Source organism: Colobus angolensis, unplaced genomic scaffold (assembly GCF_000951035.1).
Source record: "Colobus angolensis palliatus isolate OR3802 unplaced genomic scaffold, Cang.pa_1.0 Scaffold84, whole genome shotgun sequence".
Lineage (NCBI taxonomy): Eukaryota > Metazoa > Chordata > Mammalia > Primates > Cercopithecidae > Colobus > Colobus angolensis.
The window spans coordinates 4,204,681-4,222,599 of record NW_012122265.1 but is presented as its reverse complement, the minus strand read 5'-3'; the positions used below and the strand labels follow the sequence as shown (position 1 = coordinate 4,222,599).

Below are 17,919 nucleotides of genomic sequence, written 5' to 3'. Positions count from 1 at the left end.
TCCTGACCTCGTGATCCGCCCGTCTCGGCCTCCCAAAGTGCTGGGATTACAGGCTTGAGCCACCGCGCCCGGTCGAGAGTTCTTAAGACTCCCTCTGATCCTCAGAAGATCAAATGCCCAGGGCCCATCAATGAAGGCCATGCCCAGCAAAGGACACATGCCCAGAGATAGGTCTGTGGCTGAGAGGAGACAGCCCTCATGGCAAGGAGGGCAGCTTTGTTGCCCTGGCAATTCTGGAACCCCTGGTGGTGGTTGACTGACCGCCCCCCCCCACTTGTCCTTATCAGTGTGTCCCGTGACTGGTGCACCTCCATGGGGGCTTTGTCCCAAGTGCTCAGCCTGGTGAGGTTATTAGATCCAAGAAGCAAGGGCGAGGGAGAGAATTGAGCCTAGTTTAGTGCCTACAGCAAATGCCCTTCATCTTTGTCCTCCGGCTTTAGGCATCCTGTTTCTGGTCCAACCCTGAGTGTAAAGTGTAACCCCTGGCTGGGAGCAGGAAGGAACAGACATGGCCTCTGGGAGCTTGGCAGTGCCAGTGAACCCCTAGTGACTAAGCCTGCTGTTATCAGCCACAGGGTGACCTCCTAGTGACTAAACCTGCTATTAGCCTCATGGTGACCAAAGAGCTGGGCCTAAGGGGAGTCAGAGGCCTGAGAGCAGTCCTGCCCATGGCAGTCTCAGCCTTGTAGGTGTTCGCTTTGCCAGTTGGTCATTCTTTCCAAGGCAGTCCCTGGCTCCCATAAGGTCAGGAGTCAAACCCTGAGCCAGCTCCGTGGGTTGGGGGTCTCGTTCCGTGTCTTCCTGTGAAGTACCCTTGGCTCAGTAGATTGACTGCCCTGCCCTTGGGCTCCTTGTTTGCACAGCAGGAAAAATTACAGGCTCTGGCTCAGGGGTGCCGTGGAATGCGGTGGCTGGCATTTAGTGAATGCTTTGTGTCATAGGTGTGGGCTCCTGTTCTTACTGTAAGAGAGCTGGGCTATAAATAACAGGACAGCTGGGAGGCGGCCATTCTTGGCACCCAAGCGTGGGTCGGCAGTGGTATGCAGCTGCTCTCCTTCAGAGTCCAGCAGGATTCTGCCCTGTGAGGTCTGCTTTGAGCCAGCCCCCCACTCAGGGTCCCCCTGGAGCAATGCAGGGCAGAGAAACCCTAGAGACACACAAATTGGAGTCCCACTCCCCTGTGGGCACCCCAGGAGTTGGCCCAGCCTGAAGACAAGTAGAGGGGACAAGCTGTCCAGCTACCACTCAGGGAGAGGCCCCCACGGACGAGGTCCCTGGACTCACCGGGTAGAGTGCTTGGGGAGCAGAGCTTGGTGCAGGATGCTCCGCTGGCCTGAACAGTGGATTCCTTCCTCCAGCCCTAGAGCCATTCCCTTCCAGTTCCTTCCTTACTGCAGACATTTCTTACAAGGGGAAGTAAAAGTCAGGAAACCCCAGCCTGTGTCCCTATCTATCCCCAGCTCTATCTCCTGCTGGCTGTGTATGCAGACAAGCTGCTTATCCTCTGAAAAATGGGTGTGACTCATACCTGCGCCCCAGCTGTCATAAAAATTACCCACCCATGTGAAAGTCTTTTGTAAAAATGTGAAACACTAAGATAAGGCCTCCTAATTGTTGCTTCCACATAGAGTAATGACGCAAGAGCCACATTAGTATGTAATGGGGAAGGGTTAAACTAGTCAGTTTTTCAGATTTTTGGCCCAGTGCAGTGGCTCATGTCTGCAATCCCAGCACTTTGGGAGGCTGAGGCGAGTGGTTCGCTTGAGCCCGCTGGTTTGCTTGAGCCCAGGAGTTCAAGACCAGCCTGGGAAACATGGCGAGACCCCATCTCTACCAAAAAAAAAAAAAATTAGCTGGGTGTGGTGGCATGCATCTACAGTCCTAGCTACTCAGGAGGCTAGGTGAGGTGTGAGGATTTCTTAAGCCCAGGAGGTCTAGGCTGCAGTGAGCCGTGATCACATTACAGCACTCCAGCCTGAGCGGCAAAGCAACACCCCTTCTCAAAATTCCTGGAGGCTGTTGAGTGTACTTGTAGGTATATATGTGCATAATTCTTAAAGACTTTCTCCTTGACTGGAGGCACTGTCTGAATGTCTGCCGTGTAACTGTGCTTCTCTCTACCAGTGCCAGTCTATCGATACTCCTCTAGAGTAATCGATGGCATCCGAGTCACTTATTTACATCCACACTGAAAAATAACTGGGAAAACTGGGGCTCTCAGGCTACATCTTGAGCCCCAGCTGTATGTGATGTCACTGATGACCGCACTGAGTGGCTTCAATCAAATGCCTGCCCAGCAGGGGTGTGGAGAGAGGCTTCATTCGTCAAAATGATGAAGCCCGAGATCAAATATCAGTGGGAGAGACTGAAGATGCTGCTCCCTGGGGAAGAGCAAAATGGTGCCTGCCACGGGGAAGGAGAACCAAGAGCCCTAAGCCATCACGGGAGCCAATGGGAAAAGCCACAGACCGCTGAGCCCTGATACGGTTTGGGTTTGTTCCCACCCAAACCTCATATGTGAAACTGTAATCCCCAGCGCTGGAGGAGGTGCCTGCGGGAAGGTGATCAGCTCATGGTGGGGGAGTTATCATGAATGGTTTGGCACCATCCCCCCAGGTACTGTACCTAGTGAGTGAGCTCTCACGAGATCGGGTGGTTTAAAGAGTGTGGCACCTCCCCCGATTCCCTCTTGCTCCCCCTTCCGTGGTCACTGAAAGTTTCTTGAGGCTTCTCCAGAAGCCAAGCAGATGTCAGCATCATGCTTCCCATAGAGCCGGCAGAGCTTGAGCCAATTAAACCTTATTTCTTTATAAATTACCCAGTCTCGGGTATTTCTTTTTTTTTTTTTTTTTTTTTTTTTTGAGGCGGAGTCTCGCTCTGTCGACCTGACTGGAGTGCAGTGGCCTGATCTCAGCTCACTGCAAGCTCCGCCTCCCGGGTTTACGCCATTCTCCTGCCTCAGCCTCCCGAGTAGCTGGGACTACAGACGCCCGCCACCTCGCCCGGCTAGTTTTTGTATTTTTAGTAGAGACGGGGTTTCACCGTGTTAGCCAGGATGGTCTTGATCTCCTGACCTCGTGATCCGCCCGTCTTGGCCTCCCAAAGTGCTGGGATTACAGGCTTGAGCCACCGCGCCCGGCCGGGTATTTCTTTATAGCAGTGCAAGAAAGATCAAATATAGGCTCCTTCCAGACAGCCTCAGATAGAGCCCTCTGGTTGCATCTAGAAATGACTCCTGGCTTCCTCTACCTTCAGTTCCAATGGAAATAATGTAAACCCTGCATGATACTGTGAAGGGCTGACATGGACACAGCTGGAGGCTTCTGCCCCTGGGACAGGGTGGGCTGGCAGGGAAGAATGTACTGCACTTGGAGTTCACCAGTACAGTCATGACCCAGTGCCTCCCTAGCCCGCAAACCTGGTAGTGATGGGGGGAGAAGAACCCACACGTGTATTCAGACACCTGCACCCGCCACCCACCCACTCGCTGCCCTCTTGGGGCAGCTGGTCTCCTGCAACCAACTCGAAGCTTGGTTTGGGCTTTGGTGAGGCTCTAAATGGCCTTCTAGGTGGTCCTGGCAGAGATCTGGAGGGCACAGAGGAGAGAGTGGAGCTTCTCTTTGGAAGCCACAGTGGGGAGGGCTTCCAGCAACCTCATTTCATTACAGGTCTTTATGAGCGAGTGCTGTGTCCCACCAGAATGGCTGTGATCATTACTTGGCTGTCCCAGAGTCCAGGAGCATGAGAAAAAGAAGTGTTATTGCATTAACAGACATGGCCCACACAGGCTTTACGAATTCCCCTCTTCGTGTCCGCTGGGGCTGCTACCCGAGGGCCTTTCCTGGTCAGCAGGGACAGTGCACGCGGAGTGGTGTGCACCTGCACCAACCGCGGACTTACCTTGGAGCGAGGCTGGCGGACTTGGCTCCCATGGGTGAATCCAGTCCTTCCCCTGGCTTTGCTGATTTCTCTCGGTTCATTTGCTGTAGGATAGAGTTCAATTCACTAATAACATTTGCCTTTGGGCCTGAGAGAATTGGGCTTTTGATCTCTGTGACGTCACCCCACAACTTGGAGGTCCTTGGCTGGAGAACCTTGGCCATCCCAGGCTGGGCGCTGCCCGGCGGGGGCGGGGGAGCGGGCGGGGGGATAACAAAGCTATCTACATCCTCTTCCACGAGCGCGTCTTGATAAAGTGCATTGCTTTTGTGAATGATGGGCTTCATTTTTGGCTTAGGAGGTACTGGGGGTTTGTCAACCATAAATGCTTGCCCATCTGCATAGACTGTGCAGGTGTCCACGTTCTCTCCACCTTCGGAAGACAGGGTGGAGATGCTAGACACGGTGGAGATAGTGCTGGTCGTCTCGAGGTGGTGGTCGCTGCTACTCCGGCTGTCCACCTCCTCGATCCCAGAGTCGGCGACGGCGTCAAAGCTTTCAGGGGGTGGCAGGAATGAGGCAGGCAGACAGTTTGAAAGACTGGCTGGCTTCTTGCTGTCTGCAGAGTTGGTTGGTTGGCTGGAGTTCAACGAAGGGGACTGAGGGGTGTCGCTTTTCTTCTGCTTCACTAAGTCTGTGAGAGCCGGGACAGAAGCTGCCCGGTCATCGGGGATATCAAAACTATTTGCAAATTCCAGGGGAGGAGGCAATGGCTCTGTAAAAATAAAATCCTCGTCCAAGTCCACGGATGCCAGAGGGGGAGGAGGGATGCGGAATGGCAAAATCACCGCCTCTTCCATGGAACCCACCGCCACGATGGTTCTGCCGGGCACAGTGGTGGGCTCGGGGGCAGCGGAGATCTGTAAAGCACCTTCGGTTTCGGAAACACCTTCTGGCACCTCGGACGGCGAGCTGTCTGGCTTCATCTCCATGTCTGCCTTCTCGTCCTCTTCCTGCAGGGCATTGTCCAGCTTCGTGGCGTCCACCGTGTGGACCATCAGCAGGCCAGCTGACTTCTGTTGGGACGTGTCCATGATGTCGATCAGCATGTTCTTCTTGTCGTCGCCCTTCCGGTCTCGGCCCAGGTCGGTCTCGTACTTGTTCTCCGTCTCCTGCCGCCTCAGGGGTCCCCGAGTGTTCTGCCTGGTGACCGTAGGGAAGCCAGCATCTAGGCTGGGCCGCATTTTGGTATCAATGTAAAGAGGTTTGTTGAGGTCGGCCTTGGGGGCCTCCCCTTTGGGTCCCTGCTGAGACTCCTTCATGGCTCGGTCCCTTGCGGAGAGTGCCAGGGCCAGCGGGGAGCTGGGATCAAGCAGCCGCCCTGTGAGTGGGTGGACGTAATTCCCGGGGCCAGCTGTGCCGCTGCTTGTAGGGGGTACTGCTGGGCTGCTCTCAGGCCCCTGGGCTTTGGACGTGGAATTCAGCGGCCTCCCAGCCTCACCCTGAGCACTGGCCTCGGCGCCACCCACGAAATGGTTTTCGGGCTCCCTGGGCGTGGCACCCGGCATGGGGGATGACAGCTGCTCAGCGCCGTCCTCGTCGGCGAACACCCCCTCCTCGGGGAACATGGAGGGCCGCGTCCTGGGGGCAGGTGGCCCCAGGCCCACATCCTCGTCCCCCAGGTCTGTGGAGAGGAAGGCCGGGGAGTTCCTCCTGGCTTCCAGCCGCTTCTCACGGTCGCGGACTGCTCCGGCGATGGCGGCGGCGAAGGGGCTGCTGACGGTCAGGCTTTCGTCAGGCCGCAGCTGGCATGGTGGCTCCGGGGCCTGGGGGTCGATCTCCATGCTGCTGCCCTGGCTGCTCTTGCCGCTGCTGCTGGTGGACGGCTCCTTCACGATGATGGTCGGGATAGGGATGGAGCACGTCTTCTCGGGGCTGTCCTCCACGTTGGACTGCTTCACCAGCATCCCCTTCCGCCTGGCGGGCTTGGCGGGGACGTAGACGGCTTTGCTGGCGATCTTCCCCACCTCTGAGTACGGGTTTTCGGGCATCTGGCCCCTCTTGTTGCGGAAGTTGGCCTGTGGGCTGGCGTTCCGACTGTAGAGGTCTTCAGAGTCCAGGGAGTAGCGGTCCAGCTCTCTCCTGAAGTACATCCCCTTCTCCCTCATCATGGTGGCCACAGTGTCGGACCTGGTGGCAGGGGACACCTTGGCGGCAGAATTCTGATTGAACGCAGGCTTAATTGTCCCGTAGACTCTTGGAGTTGGGGACTTGGGGCAGTTGTAAGCGGTGGGGGAAGGTGGTGGTGGGGACGGGGGCACAGACTGTGGTGGAGGGGGGATGTCCTCGGAGGTGTCCGGCATGGACAGGCTTCTGGTGAACTTCAGCATTGGAGGAGCCAGAAACTGCCGCTCTTCCTCTGTTATTCCTACAAGTAGAAGATAGGTTTAGCTTTAAGTCACAATAGCAAAAAAGCCTAAGTTCCTAGGAACGTGCGATGTGCTACGTCTCCACAAACTCACAAGTTCAGATGATGAGCGGGTGTTCATGAAACACAGCACAAGCCACAGTGCCAAGTGGTTAGTCACATGGCCCATCGTGAGCCGAAGGACAAGAAAGGGAAGAACAGAAAGGCACTGGGGATGCTGTGAGTGCGCTGCTGCTGCGGGACCTCCAGGCGCAGGCTGCAGCAGGGGAGCTCTGTGAGGCCAGGGCAGAAGGGCTCCTGACGCTGAGCTGTGTGCCAGTCTGCAGGCCAAGCGGGCAGCTTGCCTTGGGGCTGCATGTGTGTGTGTGCACGTGTGCCTGTGCTGGCATTGTGCTTGGGGCGGGGTTGGCTAGACCAGGAGGTGTCCTTCCACCACGCCCCTTCAGACATGGTAAGGGCTCCTGGGGGGTTTTAGGGCAGGGGCCTAAAGCTGTCACCTGTCCGTGTGAAATGAGAGCAAAGGGGTGCGGGTACTGCTGTGTTTATGTGGCAGGATGGTGTACAGTCCACCATCCAGATGGCACTTGAGCCCCGCGGCTGCCCAGATGTACAGGGAGGCCTCTGCCACCCTGAGCGAAGCCATCTGCCCACGGTTGGCTGTGTGTGTGCTGGGAGGAGGTGCTTTTCTTCCAGGGTCACGTGAATCCTTTAATTGCCTGACTTCACTGGGCCCCACTAAGGGTTCTGTGTGTCCTGGAGCTCTCTGGACCCTCAGAGAGGTGGATGGCTGGGGAATGCCAGCTCAGAGGAGGGGCCATGTGGGCTCTAGAGCCTGGCCCTGAGGGGAGGGAGCCCAGGTTCCTTTAAAGATCCCGGCCCGAGCTAGGAGTAGGATCCTGAGCCAGGCCTCAGTGAGCCCCTTCTGGGTCCCAGTGGCAGCCCTGGAAGTGGTCCTGTCAAGACCCTCTAGAGCAGGGGCTGAGAGCCCAGTGGACCACCATGATCACAGCTGATAGAACCTCATACTGGCACAACGTATGAGTTGACCTAATGAAAATACGTGGATGTTGACTGTGTGGGGTGCAGCTGAGGTCCTACAACAGCCAGCAGCGTGGCCTGAGGGTTCTCTGGGTGTGTTGCCTGGGTGTGACTTTACAGACTGTTCAACAGCTCAAGACACAGACACGTCAACAGGAGCACTCAGGGAGAAGGGAAGCGAGACACGCACACACGCACCGACAGACGCACGGCACGGGGATTTCATGTCAGGAGCATGCAGGGTTTTCAAAGAGGTAGCAAAATAAATTACTTGAAATGAAAAAAAAATTCCTAGGACAAACTACAATAATTTATTCCAATGAAAACTTCCATTCGATAAGGGTATTCCAAATTTAACATACTCCTTGTGGGAGGACATTTTGGCATTGCAAAGATGGCTCGTTCAAGGCGTTCTCCATTGACCAGTCACTCTGAGTTGGTTGTCTGGCAATTATGTTCCCAAGGAGTACTAATTTAAGAATACACCTTATAAAGTAAACTGGGTTACATTCAGATTACAGATTCCAAACCATAAGGGTTCACTAACCTGATAGAAAGATTCTGCTGTCTGACAGGAGGAAATCAGTTGTTATTAACCAGTAACCGCAAGACAAATACGCAGCTCTCCCTGAGTTTGCTGGTGCAGGGGGAGCTTTAAGCACAGCAGACACCACCTCCATGGCCACTTACTGCCTAGTGACTGCCTACAGTCATCCACCTCAGACTCACAAGCACACTGCGCTTTTGCACAGCAGCCCAGAGGCATTTCCAGAACACACAGGACAGTGCCCCTGGGGTGGGCTGGGCAGACCAGAGTCCCAGGGTTGCCCCCACAACTCTCACAGGGCAAGGGCCTTAGCTGCTATCAGAATTGACACAATAAAGGCAATGCTGAATTATCTCACAAAGGGACTGTCTCAAAGGGTCAGGTGTGACCTTGTCTCAAGGTCAAGTGTACCTTTGCCTGCAACAGAGTCAACAGGAATAATTGTGACATTAAGAAGAAAGGAAGGCAGTTTTCCGCAACACACAGTACATTATTTCATTAGAATTCGAGACCCTGACCAGACCACCCTTGGAAGTATATCTGCTGAGCTCATCCTCCAGGCCTGGTGGTGGCTGGGGAATGCAGGGAACCCACTCGCCCGTCCCACCCTGAGCAGGGCAGGGTGGGGCATGGGGGCTGGCTCGGACCATCCTGGCCCCCCTGCCCCTTTACTCTGCTGGAATTATCACAGATAACTGGGCTTCAAGATTACAGAAGCCACAGTGGATTTTGTGTCCTTTAAGGGGGCATAAGCTTCATGCCACTCAGATGTTCCAATGGCTCCCGGGTGGGCAAGGCCAGGTTCCTACCCTTTGGTAGGTGGGCTGGCAGGGCCTTGCTGGGGTGAGACGCCAAGGCAACTGTGGCAGGCCCAGGGGTCAGAACTTCCGAGGGGCTCTAAGGCTGTTTGAAAGCCCAGGGGCAACTTCTGTGGGGGAGTGCCACACTTCTTACCTATTGATTTCTGCCTTCGCATCGTACCTCGAGGGATGCCCAGAAATGGGGCTTTTGGGCTCCCAGGAACAGTGGGCGTCATCACGGCGATTCCTTGGCGTTCATACACAGACTGCAAACCGGAGAGCCTAGCGTGAGATGCGGCCCTGGCCAGCCCTCACCCAGGGTCACAGGGCCCAGAGGCCACAAGGGAACGTCTGTCACTGTGGCTTCCCCAAGCTGCTTCTGGAGCTGCCGCAAACCTCCAGTGGGGCTGATGAGAACCACAGCACTGAGGACCCAGGAAGCGCCTCTCTAGGTGCCTTTCCTGTTCCCTGCAGCTGCTATTGGCCTCTGGCCCTGTTAGGATGGCAGCATGCCCTGTTCCATGGAGGTGTGGTCTGCTGCAACACCATTTGCCAGAGCAGCTGGACAGACACGTCTCTCTGAGATGGGGGCCAGGCTGGATGTCCCGTGGGAAAGGGCACAGAGTGGTGGGCAGTGGGGTCTGGCCTGGGTCCATACGCTGCTCCCCATGTGCCATGTGACCATCAAGTCCTTCCATAGGAGCTACCGTTTCCTCTTTCATGATACTAGCTCCACAGTATGTGCAAAGGCCAACCAGGTATTAGGGTAGTGTGTGGTGAGTGTGATGTGCCAGCGAGCTTGAGCCAAGCCCTGGAGCTGCTTGGGGGCACAGTGTGGAGTCTGCAGCAGCAGGCTGTCCCCAGCTTCCTCCCTCCTCGGCCTATTCCAGGAGGAGGCTAGAGCTCCCCTCCTCCACCTGGGAAGCAGAGTCCTGGTGCTGCCAACCCTTTCGCTTCCCCAGGCTGCTGCTTTGTTTGCAAAATTGAGATGGCTCAGGGCCCCAAACTCGTAGTATTGAAGGCCAACCCAGAAGAATATCAGATGCGGAAGCTCAATGGAAATATTCGTGTGCAAGCTTTTATTACTCCAGCTTGGAGATGCAGTTTCCATGTGTCCACAGCCTCTGTTTGTCTCACTGTATGGCCCTGAGGCTGGAGGGGGAAATTGGGAGGTCGAGGGCACTTTGTCTCAGACACCCCCCAACTAGATGGGGCACGTGGGTGCTGCGAAGGACTGGGAACAAAGAGGGAGGCAAGGACAGGCAGGCAAGGCCTGAAGGGCAAGGCCCCTTGTGAAGTTCAGAGGTGATGGGAGGAGGTGTGAGAGCAGATATTTTAATTGTAACCATTAACAGTTGTTTAATGCACATTACAGAAAAGCCTTGTGGTAAATTTATAATATTTATAGGTGTTACTGTTCAAGAAAAGGCTAGACATAGTGAGGCAGTTTGATACTGGTTCAAAGGGAACACTAAGTTAGGTAAGCAATCACGACAGGTAGGCAGTGCCGGAATCTGACATCAGGTTCAGACGGCTGCCTCTGGAAAATGGAGAGCAATCCAAGGGTCCAGGAGGCCACGCCTTCCTCAGGATGTGCCCGGGGGAATCGAGCAGCCTCTGCCCCAGGCCCTTTTCCAGCTGTGTGCCCTCCTGACTGCCTAGGGAAGGTGACCATGGCATGGGCAGCCTGCTCTGAGCCAGGCACCCACTCTACCCAGCAGACACTGAAGCCCTTCATGGCACTTCGGGCTCCGAGGACAAGTGCCGCCCAGGATCTCGGAGCACGTGGGGGACTGCCACATGGGATGTGGGACAGACGGCCTCTTCCACACCGGAGCATTTCTGTGCTCTGGGTGGGCCAGGAGGCAAGATCACCTCTGTCTGAAGCGTGCGTCAAGGCCCCTTACATCCGTGTGTTCACAGGTCCTCAGCAAAGTATGACGGGACACCTTTGAGGGTCAGGGCACGGAGCGAGCAGAGGCAGTCAGTGCAGTAAGGGAGCGGCAGGGCTTGGATGTGGCCTGCTCTGTCCCACCACTGTGAGTCTGCACGGACCCGGCTGTTCGTCCTGTGGCTACTTAGATTTGGGCCCCACCTCTGGACAGCCTGAACCAGACATGACAGCATGTGCGCCTCAGCTACTGATACAGCCCACCCACTTCCTGGGTCACTGCCGGCCCCTGCCCCGCGTGGTCCCAAGGTACAGCCACTCACGTTCATGTCTGAGCCCGCTGGGAAGCACCGGCTGCTGGGCCGCTGCTTGATGGTCGCCACCCTTGGTTCCACGGCCATGTTCTCAGCAGCACGGGAGGGCTTGGAGGCCGGGACTATCTCCTCGGGTTTATCTGCAATAGAACCGTGAGGATTGGAGCAGCATCACCAGTGGGGGAAGCTGGGCGTCCATAGGAAAGCGCACAGGTGCAGCAGCCACTCCAGCATCCAGAACTGTGCAGGGGGCATTTGTTGCTGCTGTGAGGAGCATGCGTGTGCCTCTGCCACATGCATTCCCACTGGGGCATGGGCTCCTTTCCCAGACCTTATCCTTGGAGGCGTGCACGAGGTGTGGACATAGAAGACCCTCCACAGCTCTGTCGCCTCCTCGGAAGTGCCCAGCCCGCCAAGGACTCTGAACTCTGAAGCTTTTTCGGACATTTCTGTTTTTTTTTTTTTTTTTTTGAGACACAGTCTTGCTCTGTCGCCCAGGCTAGAGTGCAGTGGTGCAATCTTGGTTCACTGCAACTTCCACATCCCAGGTTCAAGCAATTCTCTTGCCTCAGCCTCGCGAATAGCTGGGATTACAGGCACCTGCCACTACGCCCGGTTGATTTTTGTATTTTTAGTAGAGATGGAGTTTCACCATGTTGGCCAGGCTGATCTTGAACTCCTGACTTCAAGTGATCCACCCGCCTCAGTCTCCCAAAGTGCTGGGATTACAGGTGTTTGGGCCATTTCTTTAGTGGAATCACTTTATTCTTACTAATGGGATTTATTCTTGTGAGGGTTAACTAAACTGACTTTTTGAATTTTTGTTTTGTTTTTTTTAAAAGAGACTCAGAAATATGGCTCCTTTGTAACTGTGATTGCCAAGACATGAGGACCTGCCATCCAAGGCGGTGTGACTAGGGTTCTCTGGGTGTGTTGCCTGGGTGCTCAGGGGCCCCAGGCGTTAGTAAGTGTTGCAGAGGGAAGGTCTCTGTTTATTTTCCCCAACGCAGAACCTTCCCATTTCCTTTTAAAAAATGAAAGCCAAAATTTAGTTATAAGGGATCCTTAGCAATTAACAAAAGCTTTTTTAAAAGGACATTTACAGCACTTTTTTTTTTTAACTTGAAAACTGAAGCACATCCTGGAGCTCTCCTGATACCTTAGCTTCATCTCAGGGTATTTGGGATCAGGCATAAGGGTGTGTCTAGGGCTGTTTAAATGCAAGGGCCCTGTGCCACTGAGACCTGGAGAACTGGTCTTCCAGTCCCGATTGTGGAAAAGGTGACCCTAGCTGTACTTCTGAGATGTCACTGGGTTGGGACAAAGCCAGTGCGGTGCCTGGTGGGTGTACCCCATTCTGAGCCTTTGAGATAGCACTGGCCTTACTCCCTGGGGAGAAGCAGGCCATCTAGAACATTCTGCCTTCTGGCCACCCTAAGCCCACTCTTGGCATCTGGTGGCCTCCCATGAAGTGTATGCTAAAGACCTGCCCAGACTTTGAGCCATGGGGCTATTGTGTGGGTCGGAGCTGAGCAGAGTGCAGGGAGGAAGGCCCCCATCTCCAAGTTGTTCTTCAGGATGAGGTGGAAGTTACCTGTCATGGCAGCTTCTCACGGGGAGCTGACCCATGGGCAAAGCTTCCAGAGCCACAGCATGGCTCAGGGTTGTCCAACACAAAGGCATCAGACTCCTGACAAAGGCAGCCCAGACCAGAGGTCCCCACAACAGAAGTTTGGGGAGAAGAAATGGGGGTGTGCTGGGGACACTGAGCCGGGCACCCTGTGATGGCCCCTCAACCTTGCAGAGCGGCTGAGACGTACATAACTCTGACACCTGTGGACACTCTCATGGTAGAGTCCGCATGAGGGGCCTGGTTCCAGGCCTGTCTTCCAGACCCTTGGACCAGTCCTGCCCGCACTGGGCCAGAACCTCAGGTCAGTCTATACTTTTTTTTTTTTTTTCTTCTTTAAGATGGAGTCTCGCTGTCACCCAGGCTGCTTGGCTCACTGCAACCTCCACCTCCTGGGTTCAAGCAATTCTCGTGCCTCAGCCTCCTGAGTAGCTGTGTGCCATCATGCCCAGTTAACTTTTGTATTTTTAGTAGAGATGGGGTTTCACCATGTTGGCCAGGCCGGTCTCAAACTCCTGACCTCAAGTGATCTGCCCACCTCGGCCTCCTGAAGTGCTGGGATGACAGGTGTGAGCCGCCGCGCCCGGCCATATGTTTTCAGCCTTCAAACAAGGAGGGGGAAGGAAAGGCAGGAGAATGTGCAGCAGAGGCCATATGGCTGCCATGCCCAGCACACTTACCATCGGGCCCTTCAGGGAGGCATTTGCCGACCTCTGGCCTGGACCACGTTTCCAGTTGTCAGCAAAATGCCAAGTGTTCACGCAAAGCAAGAAAGCCCTTGCCCCATAGTGTCCGGGCAGCCCAATCTCCCCCAACAGCACTCTCCCTTCATGTCCAAGTCCAGCTGACCAGGCCTGCGGGCTCACTGGGCCCCAATGCTGCATCCCTGCGCACGCATTCTCTCCTGTGGTTCCTGGACCCACAAGCCCTGCTGGCTCTTTGACGAGCCTGATGCCTCCTTGGGGTCTTGTCATTCCCCCAGTGGATGCTAAGCATCTGCTCCTCAGGGAACTGGTCAGGCACGGTAGGAAACATCCGATTCTCATCTCACTTGGCAGTGGGGACATCCTGGCTGCGACCTGTGACCCCAGTCCAGAGCCGTGCTGTCCTCACCTGTGTTCAAGACCCTCCTCTTCTGCCCTCCTCAGCCCAGCTCCTCCAGCTGCAGCAGGTGCTGCACGGCTGCCTCGTCTCACATTCCCTTTGCTAGGGTCCCTGTCAATCTCTCTGGGCTGCACGGGCTGGGTCCACCTGCCATGGTTCCAGCAATTTGCTTCCTCCAAGGAGCCTTTCCCCTCCTAGGGCTGGGGTGGAACTCCTTGGATGGCTGGGGTCGAATTTGTTTCTGTGCAGGCCTCTCTGCCCTGGCCTTGCCCATCAGCTGGGCTGTTCCCCTTTGACTCAGGACCAGGCTGATGCTTGGGTGATCTGCTTTGGCCGGCTGTGACGTGCAGCTCCAGCTTGGTCTGTCCCTGGAAGTGGGGGTGCTGGGCAGTGGCTATTCTTTGCCTCAACTGAGATGTGGCCACTGGTGGCCCCCAGAGTATTTTTCTCCAGTGAAACAGGGGTTGAGATGTGCCTCTGTCACCAGGGAGTTATGTCCCACAACTGTGGTGAGCCAGGGCACTGTGGGGTGGGGATGCCCCAGACCTGCTTCCTGACAGTGCTGGCCTGGGCCCCTCCTCTGACCCCAGTGGAGGGTGAGGACTGAGTGGGGTGCAGCAGCATGTACCTCCATGAACATGACCCAGAAGGGATGCCACCAAGTTAGGGGAAGAACAGCTGGAGCCCAACAAAACATCCCATGGGCGCATTCCAGGTGGGGCGTCTGGGGACGCCCACAGAATCCAGCCCGCCGGATACTATACGCAGGTGCACACGGGGGAGGGTGCCTTCCTGGCTGCCACCTGCCCGTGCTCAGGCCTGCACCTGTGGAGATGCAGGAAGGCCCATGCGAGCCAGAAACCCCTGGGCATCCCTCCTGGCCGACTTCCAGGCTATGGTAAGCTCAGAGGCTAAGGTGGCAGCCAGGGCTGAATAGCTGAGGTGAAGGAAAGTTATCATCACTGAACATTGACAGAGGTGTCAGACCCAGAAGATGCAGGACAGCCAAGGCCCTGCAGGGGAAGGCCTGAGCGCAGGTGGGTGTGGGAAGGCTATGGCCAGGCTCCGCTGTGCTGTTGGCCATGTCTGGGCACATCAAAGAAGGAGGGACTCTAGGGCGTAACAGCTTTCCTGGGATTATAATTTAAATGAGCCAAATCTTCAAGAAACTCCTGTTTCCAACTGGGCCCTTCCAGAAGCCATGCGTCTGCTTTTTATGTATTAACAAACTCCACAGCTGATGAGGCTGGTTCATTTCCATCCACTGCACACTGAGGATCTGCTGCCTGGCCTCCCCGGGGCACTGCCGTGAATCCTCACATTCCCAAAATGAACAGGCTACAGGCTGTGATTTTAGGACCTCAGGGCCTGTGGCAGGCATCCTGCCAAATACACCTCATGTAACTGTGTGCCCAGGGTGAAGGACAGGCGTCCTGGTCAGTAATGACAACCATCCCTGAATCAGGGGGAGGTTCTGGGCTGATCATCCTGTTTCTCATCCTCATGAGAAGCTGGCTGTCGTAAAGGGACTGTTCCCTCATTGAAGAGAAAACATTTCAGGTCGGTCTGAGATGCGTAAGGCCATACAGGAGCAAACCATGGAACCAGGCGGGAGCTGGGGCTGGCAATGGGGTCCCCCGAGCCTTGTGCCTGCCATGTGGATGGGCTGCCCAGCCCTGGGCCCTGGTGGGCAACGGCTGCAGAATGTTTGGAAATGATTGGGGTCAGCACTGGCATGCTCTGCCTCGTCCAGGAGAACCACGAGGCAGGGGTGGGGGCGCCCTTCCCATCATCACAGTGGCCACGTCGGAGGGTGGGGTTGGTCAAGTCCCTGCAGGTGCATCCCTGAAGCTGTGGCCACTTTGACTGTGGACACTTGGTCTCTGTTTTAAACCTTTCCCTTCCCAGTAACCCCAAAACAAACGTTCTTTTGAACCAGAACAGGTGAGAGCAGCCGGGTGTATTAGGGTGACAGGGTCAGGGGCTAGCATTCCTTTTTAAGTTAGAGTTAGTGTAATTCAAATGAAAAAGGAAAACCCTGCATTGGTCCCCCACAGGGGGGTGGGTCCTTCCTGGCTCTTGTCTCTTGGGGACGTGGGCAGTGGGAGCGTGCTGGCCTGACTTGCTCAGTCCCTATCTTGGAGATCTTGTTTACCAGGATATGGAGACTTTTCAGAAAAGCCACAGGACTGCAGATTCCTGCTTCTCATTCTAGGCCTCTAAGGATTATGGTTAATTTATAAAAGCTCAGAACTAGGTCTTTATTCAGGGACTCCGGATGAAGGGGATTAGCTGAATCCGGCCCCTGGCAGTCTTCGAATGAAGTGCTCAGTGACTGAAAACGAGCCTCAGACAGATTTGAAACTGTCAAATCCCAAAATACTCCAGTGAGGAGCTGATGAAGATGCCCCAGCAGTCACCCGCATTTCAGCCCTCTGAGCAAGCGTGTATTCTCTCCAGAAGACACACGTGATGCTGACCAGGCACAGGAAAAAGGGAGGGGAGGTGGTAGGTTTGTCACCTGCCTGCCCTTCCTGTTACCAGAGACCCCCCAGCCCATGAGCTGACTCTGGACCACGGGCTGACTTCCGTGCAGGTTCCCCTGATAGGGGGCACGAAGCAGCGTGCCCCGTGCTCGAGAAACCTTGCCACTGCTCTGCATCCTCAGCGAGTCACAAGGGAGTCACCAAATCGAGGGGTGACACAATTCCAGAGTCCATGCTGAGGCCGGGAGGCCCAGGACCACACAGGCACCTGGTGGCCAAGGCTCCTGCTTCCCCAGGTAGGAAATGGGCTCTGTATTGAAGCGACGCTAGGTCCATTGTCCAGCGATTTCCTTTGCCTGTGGCCACACAGCAGGCCCAGAGCCTGGAAGCCAGCTCCATTGAGGGGCAGAGTGCCCAGCTGTTTCCCCATAGACTCTTCAGAACCTTCTGGGGGAAAGCAGCAGACCAGACCCTGTGGAGGGCTGCATAGGGCTGCTCCAGCTCTTCAGCTTTCCTGGGACCCGATTCATGGTCTGCTTCACATCCTCTGAGATGATCCAGGGACCCTGTCGGTTCTCAACCACTGCTCTCTCCCCTTATGTGAGCTTGAAGTGGTCTGTCTACCTCTCTGGAGGTGCAGTGCCACTACATCCTGTCTCTGGGTGAGACAGTATAAATGTCACTCCATTTCCAAAAGGAAAACACATCTGCAGTGCCAGATGTTAGAGGACAGAAGCCGTGTGTGTTAGAAACAGCGGCTGTTGCCAGCTGGCTGGCCTCTTGGTTTAATCTTCCGAAGAGGCAGTGCACTTAGACCCTGGTGGACTGGTCCTGGCCCGCAGATCTGAGTCACACACCTTCCAAGGGTTGGAGTCTGAAGGTACAAGTCAGAGGTGCCTGGTAGGGTGGAGGCCACAGTCCTCTTCATGTGCCCGGGGGCAGAGGCCCCACCCCAAATCCTGCCTGACAGCTGGCTTCTGCCTGAGCCCAGCACAGGGTCTGGGGTCTAGGGCAGGTGCTTAGAGAACACTTAAATACTAAACAAAGATTTTACAGATGGAGAACTGAAAACCTGGGATCATTAAGCAGGGTAAAGCCAGCAGGGACAGAGTTGGGATTTGAGGTGCTTTGCCAGGGATGTTAAGATAAATGACCATGCACCGGGGGGCTTAAAACAATGGAAACATAGCCTGCACAGTTCTGGAGGCTGGAAGTCCAAGGTCAGGTTCCTTCAGAGGGTCTGGGGAGGATGAAATCCATGGTGTTTCTTGGCTTGTTCCTGCTTTACAAGGACACGTCACTGGATTTAGGGCCCACCCGAGTCCAGCATGACCTCATCTTGATTAGATCTGCAAGGATCCTATTTCCAAATACGGTCCCATTCACAGAACTTTGGGGGTCACTTTTCAACCCAATACAACTGCAAAGGCCTGACTTTTGTTCCACATGGCCTTTCTGGAGTGTGGCGAGTGCTTTTTCCGAGGAGAGGCCAGGCTTCCCAGAGACGGGTGGAGGCAGCACCAGGGTCCTGGAGCATTTGCCGCGCACCCAAGGTGTGCTCCACACTTCGCATGTGCAACGTGGGATGCCCTCATGGCCCAGGAGGCAGGGGCTGTCAGTACCTCTCGGTGTCTTCAGTCCCCAGCTGGACCCCCCGCCGTGTGACCAGGCCGGGCCATGGCTGCTGGTCCCTTTGGGGTCTTCCTGCCCCCACCCCTGCCCCCGTTATAGCTGGGGTTGGGGCTCTGGGGCACTTAAGCTCAAATTTGTAGTCAGGTTCTCTTGCTCAGACGGGAGGTGGA

The 17,919-nt window shown here is 55.4% G+C and overlaps 1 protein-coding gene across 1 annotated transcript in view; it reads right to left on the bottom strand.

Moving 5' to 3' along the window:
- The window catches only part of SHANK2 (SH3 and multiple ankyrin repeat domains 2), a 688,546-nt gene that overhangs the window by 13,773 nt on the left and 656,854 nt on the right, over nt 1–17,919 (bottom strand). The window contains exons 22-25 of the mRNA XM_011930122.1: nt 10,907–11,037; nt 8,847–8,958; nt 7,893–7,913; nt 3,901–6,307 (exon numbers count right to left, since the gene is read on the bottom strand). Of these exons, the coding sequence (XP_011785512.1) occupies nt 3,901–6,307; nt 7,893–7,913; nt 8,847–8,958; nt 10,907–11,037 (2,671 nt within the window). The remainder of the gene's footprint in view (nt 1–3,900; nt 6,308–7,892; nt 7,914–8,846; nt 8,959–10,906; nt 11,038–17,919) is intronic.